The 13,720-nt window shown below is 38.6% G+C and overlaps 1 protein-coding gene across 1 annotated transcript in view; it reads right to left on the bottom strand.

The window, feature by feature from the left end:
• LOC121422615 overlaps positions 1 to 13,720 on the bottom strand; it is a 112,101-nt gene that overhangs the window by 15,383 nt on the left and 82,998 nt on the right. Inside the window, exons 36-42 of the mRNA XM_041617772.1 lie at positions 12,845 to 13,135; positions 11,127 to 11,402; positions 8,678 to 8,944; positions 7,306 to 7,599; positions 5,909 to 6,184; positions 3,951 to 4,238; positions 2,748 to 3,026 (exon numbers count right to left, since the gene is read on the bottom strand). Of these exons, the coding sequence (XP_041473706.1) occupies positions 2,748 to 3,026; positions 3,951 to 4,238; positions 5,909 to 6,184; positions 7,306 to 7,599; positions 8,678 to 8,944; positions 11,127 to 11,402; positions 12,845 to 13,135 (1,971 nt within the window). The remainder of the gene's footprint in view (positions 1 to 2,747; positions 3,027 to 3,950; positions 4,239 to 5,908; positions 6,185 to 7,305; positions 7,600 to 8,677; positions 8,945 to 11,126; positions 11,403 to 12,844; positions 13,136 to 13,720) is intronic.

Genomic DNA, 13,720 nt, shown 5'->3' with positions numbered 1-13,720 from the left:
TGTTGGATGGCCGGTGTCTGCTTGATCCGCTCGGTTGGTAGTACCGTCGGCTGAAGCAGGCAAGCCTGGGGGTAAAAACCCGCAGTGTTGAAGGGCACTCTGGAGTAGCTTGAGAAGCTGAGAGGCCTGGCCATCAAAAGAATCAGAGGACAGACCGCCCGACGGAGCGGGGCTTACGTCTGTGGTTCTCCTCTTCTTCTTTTCTTCTTCTTCGGTTGCTCCGGCGCCGGAGCGGAAGAAGGGACAAGAGGCTGGACTGCGCCTGTCTTCCTCTCCTTAGCTCTCCCACGGGGAGAGCTAGCCGAGCGAGAGGAGGCGTCGGCCGAATCTGACGGTGTCAGATTGAATTGAGAGTCCGACACGGTCGGACTCAGGTGCCTCTTCCGACTAGGGGCTGGTAGCCCTTTGCCGACGCTCCCTAGAGGGGTCTTACACGGCATCGAGCCAATCTTTGCCGGGTGGAGAAACCCATGCTCTCCCCCCGGACTTTAGGTGACCCGATGGCCGGTGGGTCTGACAGCCCTAGAGGAGTCGCCGTTTTCTGTACTAGTGCGACGCTCCCCGATAAGGTTCAGGTTCCGGGACGGAAGCCTTGGCCATCACCGTGCGGGCACGTGGTCGCAAATCCACGGTTCCACCCTTATTAAGCGGGGCACGTGAACGCGCGTCCACGGTTCCACCCCTTTGAGAGCCCACGGGGCTCTGACTCTGTTCTCGTTATCTATACTACCTGTGGTGGGGGATAAGACCCCGGTGTCGGGCCCCGAAACAGCAGTCGCCTGAGGCTCTTCAGGAAGATTATTGCCGTAGGGTGATCTAGTAGTAAGATAAAAAAAACAGAGAAGAAGCAAGGGGGTAGGGGGGTAATAAACCCCATACCAGAAGTCAAGGACCTCAAAAAGCGGACTTTTGAGAGACAAAAACAAATCTCACAAGGATGATACAAAGTAAAATCCCAGAACAAAGGAAACAGTAATAATTAAAGAATTATTATGAGACACTGTTCCTGAAGTCCGTTATAAAAATTAATTAATTAATTAATTATTTGATTACCACAACAAGAAGGTGCTTCCGCCAAAATTCTGAAAAGAAGGAAGGGGGGAAGCATCTAAAAAAAAGAAAACACGAAGTTTTTTTTTTTTGTGTCCACCTGTTCAAAAGAAAAAATAATTTTTCTTGAGGTGAGGATCAGCTAAGGATAAAAAAGGAAACAAGATTCCCTTTTTTTTTTTTTTTTAAACAAGAAGTTTAAGAACAAAAATTATAAGTCCGGAGACCGGCAGCTGACCTGAAAAGGAAGGGGGGAAAAACAAAAATAGCTTTCCCGAGAAGGAAGGCCGAGCCAAAGGCGACGAACGCTGACAGGAGACGGCTTCCTAGAAAAAAATTTCTAAGTATTCCTGTGAAGGAAAAGAAAAGAAAAAATCTTTAAGACAAGATCAGAAAAAAAATTTTCTTTTCTTTTTTTTTTTTAAATTAATCGAATAATTAATTAATTAATTAACTAATTAATTCAATTAATAAACACAAGAACAAAGGATTGATTGAAACAAAAGAACAATCAACTAACTCGAAATAAGAGACAAAGAACTTGAAACGAGGCTGAAATACGACGCTCCTGACGTCCTACAGAACCTATCTGTGGAGAAATAAATCAATTAAATTCACGACGAGTCGTATAAACGAAGAAGTCAGTGAATAAAAAGAATTAAAGGAATTAAAAAGGAGCGAAGACAACGCCCGCGACACGCAGGAAGGCGCGGAGCTATGGGGCGGAAAAGTGAAGACAACCCGCCTGTTGAGAAACGTATCTTAAAAAAACAAACTCACGAAGAGGAACAAGAAACGTGAAATAAATATCACGGAAGCTCCGCGCGACGGGATAATCTTACAACAATCTTAGATGAGAGAAAATAAGATTGAAATAAGGGAAGAATTGCACAATAAAGTATCCAAACGGAAAACAGAATTGCAATTTTGACAGTGTACTTAGCTTGCGACTGAACTCGACCGCAGGCGAAAGTAAAAGAGGAAATGTGCGCCAAATTGCGCGATGATCTTGGGATAGTGCGTTGGTAGGGAGATGCAGCGCGCGCGCTGGAAAAGTTGTGTACTCTATATTCTGCACGCAAGTTCATTGTAATGAACTAGCAAATCAAATGGGTATATCCCAGTTATTGATAGTAAATCATGCAGGTCCCCCAAGTCCATCTACCATCCAAGTTTGGTTGAAAAGCGACTTACGGTTGTGGAGTTATGTGTCATTAGAGTTGTGACGGAGGGACGACGGACAACATTTGGATCACTAAGTCTCGCCTTCACCTCTGGTGGGCGAGACAATAAACCAAACTGAAACTGAAGTTCTAAAGTTGTATAAAGGAAAAGATAAAAGAAGTTTTTGGCACCATTTTTCCAACAAGATCGCATAGATTGCACGTGCACGTCTCATGCTTGAGTGAACCCAGAGCTTCAAACCTTGATTTCTCAAGACTTATTCTTCGAAGCTCTCGCTGAATTTCCCCTGCATTCAATCAAGCACTTGTGAAGGTAATTGTTGATCAATTTTGACAAGTTAGACATCATTGTAAAAATTAGGGAGTGCTTTTTCAAACAAACAAAAAATCTCAAAAGGAATTTTGGATGACTTATTTTAGGTTTCGGGATGGCTGGTTATATACATATAGATAGTTTTTCCCCCATTTTTTTAAATTCAAACAATAATAAGAAAAATCTCCTAACGCTCTTACTTGGCGGCACAACGGTGAATCCAAGGAAGTTGCTTGTAACAGGTTCAATATTGGTAAGAACGCTCAAGTCATAGCTAGTAGCTGGTTGAACACCACGTATAGCATTACTGGTAGCTCCTTGGGGTAGGACATTCTGCACAGAAAAACCCAGATTCACATTGGAAGCAGACACCAAGTAGTCAATAAAGAAGTCATTTGGTGGAAGGGGACGTTCCCATGTAAACAAGATGGTAGTTGGGCTGAGCGGATACAGGAGTACGTTGTTTGGTGGTTTAGGTCCTAAAGAAGAAAATCCCCAAAACGATCAAGTTAGAATTTAATTGAATTTCATAAAGTACACAAAACATTTTAGTCCAATTAAGTGTGCTTCAGAGAATATAACTAGTTGTTGTGTGTCCCGACAATTAATTTCAGAAAGTCATTAGGAAAAAATTACAAGCACAGTTTCATCAATTTTTAGTATAAAATGTTAAGAAATACTGTAGAGAACAAAATAGAAGACGATTACAACTATTGAATTTATATCTTAAGTGTAATCCAAAGACAAAAAAAGGCTTCAAAAATATAAAGTGTCCGGACACCCCCCCATCCTATATGATAGAGGTATTTAATAAGATTAATATAATCCTATTCATTTATAAACCCTTGCAGTTACATCTATGCAGTGTACCACAGAAAAAAAATATTGTCATCCCTCAATAATCACAATAATTTATATGCAATTTCCCCTTCCCCAAGGGTAATGGGTGAGTGTTCACATTTTTGTCCTCAGTCCAATTTGGCATTTCAAAGTCATCCTTGAATCACCCCCAAAGCAGCCGAAGTGATATTTACTCTATGTGAAAGGGGGAATCATTGAGAAATAGCCCTTAGATAATTCTAATTCCTGAAGGACTGAAACTTGCTTTCCACTGCCATATCGGTATCAATTATATTATATATAAATATATTTATTGCCCCAGAGCATGATTTTGGCAAAACAATGTTTTTGTTATTTTTTACCCCTTCAACACTCCTGCACTCTGACCAAATATTTTGTCTGTAAAAGATCTAGCTTCCAAAATTATTTGTAATTTAATGGAAGCTTGAAAGATATTTCCAGAAAAAAATCATTGACTTCCCAGACAACCAGCTATCACCATTAATGGTTAAAACTCTATGGTAAAGGCAATTAAGTCAACATTCAGAAAGAGTCGTGCTTACGTGTAAAAGCCAAATCACTTGCAAAATCGATTTCAGTATTTGGATTTGCACTCGCCACGATGTTAATGTCAACGGTGTACTGTGTTCCCGGGTCCAGTCCAGTGAATCGATGTGTAAGAGGTGCAGCTCCTGCTGGGGCAGCAATAAGTCCTCCATCTTGTACTAGGGTGACACCATCATTTCGAAGCAGAGTCGGGTGATATGATATAATGCCTTGTGTAGGGTCATGGTCCCAGACAATGTTGATGAAATCCTCACCACGGTCATCGATGGTGAAAATAGTGTTGTCTATATTTATTCAATAAAGAAGTAAAATATTAGAAGTTTGAAATAGATATTTTTCTGAGGTCAAAGGTCAGCAAACTACTGTGTGAGTCAAAAAACACTTCACATTCCCCATGTAAGGAAAAATGTGTCATGAATGCATGATCATTATATATGACTGGAAAGAGTAATTTCTCCATAATAATTTCATTCATATTTATGTGGTATGTCTTCACGCTGGGATACCAAGTAGGTATTATTTGCAGTGATGTAAATGTTGATTTGCGCCAAAAGTAAGACATGACAGCAATGAATGAATCCAGATGCCAAGGATGTCATAAAAAACTACTTGAGTTAGTAAACATATTTGCAAATTCCTTTCAATGAATCTAACTTGAGAATTGACAGTAAGAAAGGTGTTAATTAAACAATCATAATGTAAATCATTGAAAAGGTGTTTTGAAATGGATTTTAATGCAGCCCTTGTAGGATTATGACACCACTGACATCTGGATTCATTCATTGCCGTCATGCCTTACTTGGCACAAATTAAAATTTACATCACTGCAAAGAAACCCGAGCATTAACACATAGGCCTACCACATAAACATGGTATCAAATTATCTTGGAGAACATACTCTTTCAGTTGATATATGATAAACATGGGTTCATGAAATATTTTTTCCTCAATTTTAAAATTTTTGAGGTGTCGAGTATTTTTTTTACTCACACGGGTATAATGTTCCAAAACATCGGTGAGGGAGCAAAAAGACTGATCTTTTGGCGTATTTGTGCCTTGATTTTTATCCATTTTCTTTTAATATTTGCTTTCCAACAATCATAATAACATTCTATTTGTATTCCGAGTAAAGGAGAACACAATAATAGCACAAGGATGGAATTATTACGATGGAAAAGATGGGAGTTGCTGCTACCATGTTTGGCATTCAACAATTAAAGAGATAGAGCCTCTTTGATCCGGCACTGCACAGCGGCTGCCGGGACCACGATCAACTGTGCAAAGCAAATTTTCAGAGTATTTCATTTCATGTCTACTTTGAACAATAAAATATGGATTTTCATCATTTTCATCATTTCATCATGTTGAGTTCAAGGACACACCAACATACATGGTGTATCTCTATTAAGGTATATGCAAGTGCAACGCTGGGATCTTGCTGTCAAAATAAGAGCTTGGTATTGGATGGCAGGTCATACTTGTGAACATAGTCCAGGACCAAAGACATTGGTGTGCTGTCATCGTTGGCCCCATAATCCAGAAGTGACAAGCCTTATTAAAGTAAGTGCGCCCCCACAAAGCATGAAAATTCTGTTTCAAATTTCAATTGATCCAGAATACACTCAAACTGAACAGTTCAGATGATCAACAACATGACACTAATAACATTTCTTTTTCCTTAGTTTTAAAGAGTTTGGAATAAAATAAAATTGCTCAAATAAATCTTTGGAATACTAATAGGTTAATTTTCCTTTATTAGCAACAGCTACAAATTGTTAATCTGAACAAGTCCAAGTTTTATGAACTAGCTCCATGATGACATTTCAAAAACTTATCCTTGGTTTTTAATTTTGATGATGATGCTGCTGCCACCGCCGCTGTCGGAAAATTTGCACCTATAGTCTCGCTCTGGTTCACAGGTAAGAAAGAGTACACTAAACCTGAAGAGTATTACCTGGCGGTGTTACCACAGGGGGAACTTCAGTGAGACTAGCTTGAGCTCTGATACCATTCCGTTGACTGTACAAGTTAAATGTGTAATCCGTATTGGGTTGAAGATTCTGGACCTGTTCGGATGTCCTATCTGCTGGTAGCTCTAGAGAATTGACCACTGCACCATCAGCGTATGAGATGACATAACCATCGACGTTCCCCGGGCTAGACCAGGATATAGTATAACTTGTGTCGGATGTCCGTTGTATGGTAGCAGACACAGGAGGAGAGGGTATCACTGCAAATTAAATTTTAAGAAATAAAATGGAAAGGAAACAAAATGTTATAATAGAACTTCTTAAAATTACCATATTATCTGATTTTTGTGGCAGGTGAAATGAGAACCTTGTTCTCCCAACACATCTACCAACTGGGAAACTGGCTTAGCCTATAAAGTATGAGCTACAAACTCAAGTGATCTATCTAAGTATGAGCTGCCAACTGAGCCGACAACCGTGCTAAAGCTGAGAAATCAAATGAGCTGAGCTACCAATGGAACTACAGACTGAACTATCAACTGCGCTCCAGACTCAGCGACCAACTGAAACACTAAATAAGTTGCCAAGTTACGAATTGAGCTACCGACTGAACTATCTACAGAACTATCAACTGAGCTACTGGCTAACCACAGATAACAATGAAGCCAATAGGCTATCGATAATATTGAATACCATCTGAGCTGCACACTGAACTATTGTCTGAGCTATCTAATGACTGAGCTACAGGTTGAGCTCTTGGGCCCCATTGCATGCAATTTACTATTGTAATATATTTGCCATCCAGTGGTATCTTTCATAAAATCCTTGATTTTGATTGGTTGTTGGGTTATGTTGCCATTGTTACCACTTTTATCCAACTGGGCCCTAAATAAGCTAACAACTGAGCTACTGATTGAGCTCGGTCCGGAGGGGGGGTGTGGGTCCGGACTACCTACTGAGCCCAATGTTGATTGGATTTGTCTATTTGGTTAAACTCCTGGTGCAATGATTATTCATCAACTTTTCTTTTCAAGGCTTCTGATTAACCATCGATTAATTACCAGTTGATCACCTGATTCCACAGCCTCATGTAGTCCTAAATTTTAACAAATGTTTTAGAACATTGGAAAAGTAAATCATATATCTTCTATTTCATCCAGGTTATTCTCTTTATCAGACTAACTTTTGATAATCATTTTTTTATTTCTACATATCACTGCCAGTGCTATCTCATTTATTCTTTTCTACTCTTTTTCTTTATTTTCTTACCCTTTTTTATCATTCTGTTCCTCTCTTTTTTCATTTTATTTAGTCAATGTTAATTCCATAGAGTTACCATTGTTTTTAAAATGGGTACATTTTAAAATCACATTGCACTCACCATTCTGAGGAGGCAGAGACGCCACAGACCGAGTGTTTGGAATTTCAGCTTGATTAAAATCCAAATGGGCAACGAATGCACTATTCGGATCAATATCACTTCTACCCTGTAAGTTGTTGTCTTGAAATGTAATCGTTGTCACTGTATTGTCTAAGATGGTCTCGCCATTGGCCACTCCGCCTACCGAATATCCTACCAGATACCCAAATACTCCTGTCGGGTTTTGTGGGGTTGACCAGGATAAAGTGATGTAGTTCAACAAGTGAATCTGATAGTATGACGAGTCTGTACTTGCTATAAGGGAACAGCAATAGGAAGAAACAGAAACAAAGAAATGTTAAATGGACATTCGTACCAGTGTCTGGTTAATTTGTTAACAAAAAGTCTAAGGATACAAACTTTGTCATTTATGTGACGTGGTCAGGGTTGGAACCCATGACCCTCAATCCATGTAGCTGGTGCTATATCAATGGCTCGGTCATTATTACACTGTTAAAAATACTCCCGGTAGTAATTCTACAAAGCAAGATCGTACATTTACAGGATGTTTACCTTCAAAACAAATGACACAGTGATTTAACAAACCAAACGTATGTATGCAGTGATATGTAACATAGAATTACAAGAAAAATGTAAGACAAAGTAAAACCTAATCATCTTTATAAAAATACAAACTATCATGTTTTTACGTTTATTGCAATGCATCTATCGTATAAATAGTGTTCGTGTCTTGGTGATTTTCATGTTGAATGAATGTTAAAATGGTGGGGTTGTTTTGTTATCCAGTATTTTAGCATTTTTACAGCCCATCCTAATTCAACAGTTCATACTCTTTGTGAGTCCCAGCTGCCAGTAATAATCACTGTATTTTACAGTTTTATTTTTAACAGTGTAAGAGCTGCTACACAAACGGTGTACAATTTTTAGACCATTTTGTAAGAATGCCATTCAAAATCAGTGTTTGGAGATAATTTTGCAGGTGGTCTAGGCCAAATTAACAAAATAATAACTAACAAACTGTACACACTAAACCCTAAAAAGTAACCCATTTTTGTCCTATCTGAAACAGATAAGAGCACCAACCGTGTTGTGCCAGGATGTTGTGCAACCCTCCACCTTAAATAACACTATGTTGCACATCTCCGCCCAAGTGTTTTGTAAATAAAGAAGTATAAATGTTAGCTACACCTTTTTTCATCATCTTCATAAGATTTCCTAGGATTTATGAGAAAGTTCAGGAAATATTCAATCAGCAAACGATTTAAACTTTCCAAATAGTATACATTCTCAATTGAACACAAGGGGTATATTATAGAGTTAACCCAAATATTTTCTCCTGTGACACTTGCATCAGTTAAGAAAACAAACCTACTTTGAATCTCAACAGCTGAAGCGATATCCTCAGCACCAAGCTCCTTAAAACCAGTAAACAAAGTAGCAACCAAGACACTGTTAGCATCAGGAGCAGTGCCTTGGAATGTAATGGTTGTTACGTCGCTTGCTGTAAAATCTCCTCCATCCACTCCACCTACTCTATATTGTACTAGATAACCAGTCGGCTGGAATGGCGGGTTTGATGGCGGTGACCATGATACAGTGAAGGAATTCTGGTTAACCTGGTAAACCGCATTGGTTGGTGCTGGAAACAAAAAAAAAACATAAATATCAAATAGGCCTACAATAAAGCATGTTGGTATAAACTTTACCTCCATACCATTTATTCGATGAACTAAGTAATAATAAGTACATGTACCTTGTTCTCTGAAAAGGTTTCCCTGTGTGGGGGAAATAAAGGTTGGCAGTGTTTGGCTTATTTTCCCTTGTTCTTCAGGACAAATGCTATATTTTTGTTTTTACACTTTTGGTTTCCTGTACAACTATTCATCTTATACCTTGGCTCTGAAGTTTGATTTTTTAAAATCAAATTATATTTTTTTTTAAATAAAATAAAGAGATCATAAGTTGAAAATTTTCTTGAAATTTTGCTTTCAATTAATAGAGGGCCTAACTAAGATGCTCAAAATTTCAGATTTGAGCGCTCTTGAGAAGAAAAAATAATGATTCCCAAGTTACTAGAGAAAATAAATCACAACTAAATGGAAATAAGTATTATTGGTTACAATTAAAGTGACCAAAGGATTTGTTTAACGTGTAGTGTGTACGTACTTGCATATATATATATATATTATATGTAGATTCCCCATAGGCAGGGTGGTTGCAGTGATTTACTCCACGGTATTACATAAACCATTCACCACTGACTGTTCTTTAAGTGGTTACTTTAAACAAATGTTGACAATTTAAACAACATTGTTCAATATTATTTTTAAGCAATGGATATTAGACATTGAACACAGTTATAGCAGTTTCAAAACATTTTTGCTTAAAATTCAAACAATACCAGGGTCCCACAAAGGTTATCGATTGATCATACGCTTGATTTTTACGACGAATTGTACATTGCAGTCCAACTGTTAATCTGTAGGCATATACAGCATATATACTGTGTTAGACTGATAAATCTGCTGTTTCGGAGGAGTTTTTCAACATTTTCTGATTTTTTTGTATTGACAGAGGGGTTGCTGCGGAGCCAGACGAAGTCTGAGCAGCGGCGTAATATATCCCTGACAGAAATAGACCTATTTATCAGTCTAACTGTGTATACAATTCAGATGGTTCCATCATCTACAAGTTAATATAAAACGTCAGTGACCACAATCGTGACAAAATATTTCAGGCACATTTGATTTCGATATTTATAGCAATTATCCATGGTGGACAGAGGCATAAAAACACAATACCATTTTTAGGTACCTTGTCAAAAAGCCTGTGCAGCGTCTTTTAGCAGGAATTCCACTGTGAAGACGCTAGATCTATGGGGGGGTTTTCCCGGAATTTCCCATTGTATTGTCCATGATGAAGTGTGAGAATAGGGCCACTTCTGGGATTCCCGCATGAAAGACAAGGTTCTGACTTTCGACAAGGTATCTTACTTAAAACTCTAAAAAGAATGTTGGGTAAAAATACTCCATGACACAAGGGTAATTGTAACTTTTTATGTGTCCAACCAACATTGGACATTTCTTTTTCGGCATTTTTATTTATCCAGTGTGATGAAAATTTTGCCCATTCTTAAGTAATTGCTGCTTATTTTAAACCTTACTGGACAATTTGCTTCACGCATTGGGTAAAATACTGCTCCATATCGGTTGGACACTCAAATACCCTTGTACTTGTTAAAATTTTACCCAATATTTTTTACAGTGAATGCGATCTTTGTGAAGAAATATAACCTATATAAAAACTATATTGATAAACCATTAAGGCAAACAGTAAGTACGATCAGTTATTACGTCACAACTAAGACATGAGTTTTAATACACTGCAAGAGTAACAAGTAAGACTTTGTCAAAATTAACATACCCTATAACCTTAATCATTAACTTGACCTGCAACTCACATCAGATAGTCAGTGATACTTGATTATCCTTACGTCCATGTTTCATGAAGTTTCCATGTTAAAACTTAACATGAAGATTTCATCTTGATACCCCCAACATGGCAAAGTTCATTATTGACCTTAATAAACTCCTTTCAACTTGATCATGTGACGTGTCACTAATGCAAGATGAAGTAGCCTGATGAAATTTCATGAAATAGGTCCATCTACTTTCTTAGTTATGATGACATTTCAAAAACTTAACCTTGGTTAAAATTTCAATGATATGACGCTGCTGCCACCACCGTCATTGTAAAAAGAAGCGCCTACTGACAGTCTCGCTTTGGTTTGCAGGCAAGACAATGAAACTGAAGAGTATTACCTGTTTGTGATACCAGAGGAGGTGGTACAGTGAGACTAGCTTGAGCTCTGATGCCATTCCGTTGACTGTACAAGTTAAATGTGCAATCCGTATTGGGTTGAAGATTCTGGACCTGTTCGGATGTCCTATCTGCAGGTAGCTCTATAGAATTGACTACTGCACCATCGGCGTATGAGATGACATATCCATCGACGTTCCCCGGGCTAGACCACGATATAGTATAACTTGTGTCGGATGTCCGTTGTATGGTAGCAAACACGGGAGGAGAGGGTATCACTGCAAAGAAAATGTTAGGAAATATAAGGAAGGAAACAAAATGTTGAATTAGAACAACTTCTTAAGATGAATATCCGATTTTGGGAGCAGATATGATAAGATCCTTGTTTCCCAGCATAAAATGAGTCGACTGAGCTATCGATGCAGAGCTCTTCTTCTAGTTCAGACTGCAGTATCCACTGATCTACAGACTCTGCGGCCAACTGAGATATGTAGGTATATGAATACAGAAGCTAGCATAACCCTTAGACATAGAGCCTCAAAAAATGTTAAGTTCAATACAGGTAAGCCTGATATGCCTGCACCAGGCCAGGTGTTAAATGAATTGGAAAAATTCATTGGTTGGCTTATAGAGTGTGTTCTGGAAAGGACCCTTCATAATTAAGACTGTGGGTACATGTACCACAATGTTCTTTATTGTAGCTGGATCTTCAATCTTGTATGCATTTTTAATTTGTGAAGTCTGAAGACAGTATTGGAGTAAAAAAAAATACTGAACTGATATATGAAGGAAATTATACAAAAGTGATAGTGATATACAACTCATTCATTTTCTCTATCCCCTTTGTCTTTATTTTGTGCACCCTATTGTTTCAAAGATGAGTTACCAATTGAGCTTCTGACTGAACTGTCTACGGAACTAATGACTGAGCTACTGGACTGGCTGAGCTCAGCTACCAACACAACGAAAATCAAGAGAGTTACCAATTGGCTATCAATAATATTGGGTTACCTTCTAAGCTACAAACTGAATTATTGTTTGAGCTATTAAAAGACAGTGCTACAGCGTCAGCTCCTGGGCCCCCGTTACATAAAATTTAATATTTAGTATCTTTGCCATCCAATGGTATCTTTCATAATATACTTGATTTTGATTGGCTGTTGGGTCATGTTACCATGGTAGTTACCATTGGAAGGCAAGGTCTTCGTAATAGTTACTTTTATGCAACAGGGCCCTAAATCAGCTACCAACTGAGCTTCTGAATGAGCTGGGTCGGGGGGTGGGTCTGGGCTACCTACTGAGCCCAATGTTGAGTTGATTTTTCTATTTGATTAAACTCCCAGTGTAACAACTATTCATCAACTTTTCTTTATGAGGCTTCTGATAAACCGTTTATTGATAACCGGCTGATCACCTGATCCCACAGTTAGGCATTTTAATTATGTAGGCCTAACTTTAAAAAAAAAATTTTTGGTATTAAGCTATATCTTATCCTTTTATTTTATCCGGATTATTCTCTTTATCAGACTAACTTTTGATAATCTTCGTTTTATTTGTACACATCACTGCTACCGCTCATTTCATTTATTCTTCCAGACTTTCTGCCTTTATTCTCTTACCTTTTTATAATTTGGTCCATTAGACAATGTCAAATTATATCGATTTTTTTATGCAATATTGATTCCATATTGAATTACTATTGTACTCAGGTTGTACTCACCACTCTGAGGGGGCAGTGACGCCACAGACCGAGTGTTTGGAATTTCAACTTGATTAGAATCCAAATGGGCAACGAATGCACTGTTCGGATCAACATCACTTCTACCCTGTAAGTTGTTGTCTTGAAATGTAATCGTTGTCACTGTATTGTCTAAGATGGTCCCGCCATTGGCCACTCCGCCTACCGAATATCCCACCAGATACCCGAACACTCCTGTTGGGTTTTGCGGGGTTGACCAGGATAAAGTGATGAAGTTCAACAAGTGAATCTGATAATATGAGGAGTCCAGTGCTATAAGGGAACAGCAATAGGAACAACAAAAAAAAAAAACAAATGTGAAATGGAAATTCGTACAAGTGTCTGGTTAGTCTAATTTATATATGACACAGTCAGGATTAGAACTCAAGACCCTCAGTGCATGAGTTTGGTGCTTTACTATCAAGCCAGCATGCCTGGCAATATAACTGGCTTGGTCTACCCTTGGTGCATGGCAGTACCCTGTCGACTCCAAAGTTTTCAAACAGGGATGCGTACTCTGACACGTCAGAGTTGATGTTGACTTGCTCGCCTGAGGGATCACAGAGACGGAATCCCAGCATGTCAAATAAGTCAACGCATAGGAGACTCTCACCCTTCGCGATGTAGAGCAGACAGTTATCGGCAATCTTGTCCTTGTAGCGGCTGGTAGCTATACACAACCTTCAACAGGAATCGACTTGTCAGGGTATGAAATCAAGTTGACAGGTGCTCATGTTATAGGAACTATAGCAAAGTAACGCTTATATATCACATTATTGATGATATTGACAGTCGATCCAACATCAATGAAGAAATTGAGTGGTGCGCCATTCACCTCAATCTCACAGTCCTTGAAAT

Source organism: Lytechinus variegatus, chromosome 10 (assembly GCF_018143015.1).
Source record: "Lytechinus variegatus isolate NC3 chromosome 10, Lvar_3.0, whole genome shotgun sequence".
Taxonomy (NCBI): domain Eukaryota; kingdom Metazoa; phylum Echinodermata; class Echinoidea; order Temnopleuroida; family Toxopneustidae; genus Lytechinus; species Lytechinus variegatus.
The sequence above is the reverse complement of the archived record's forward strand: the minus strand, read 5'-3'. Positions and strand labels throughout refer to the sequence as shown.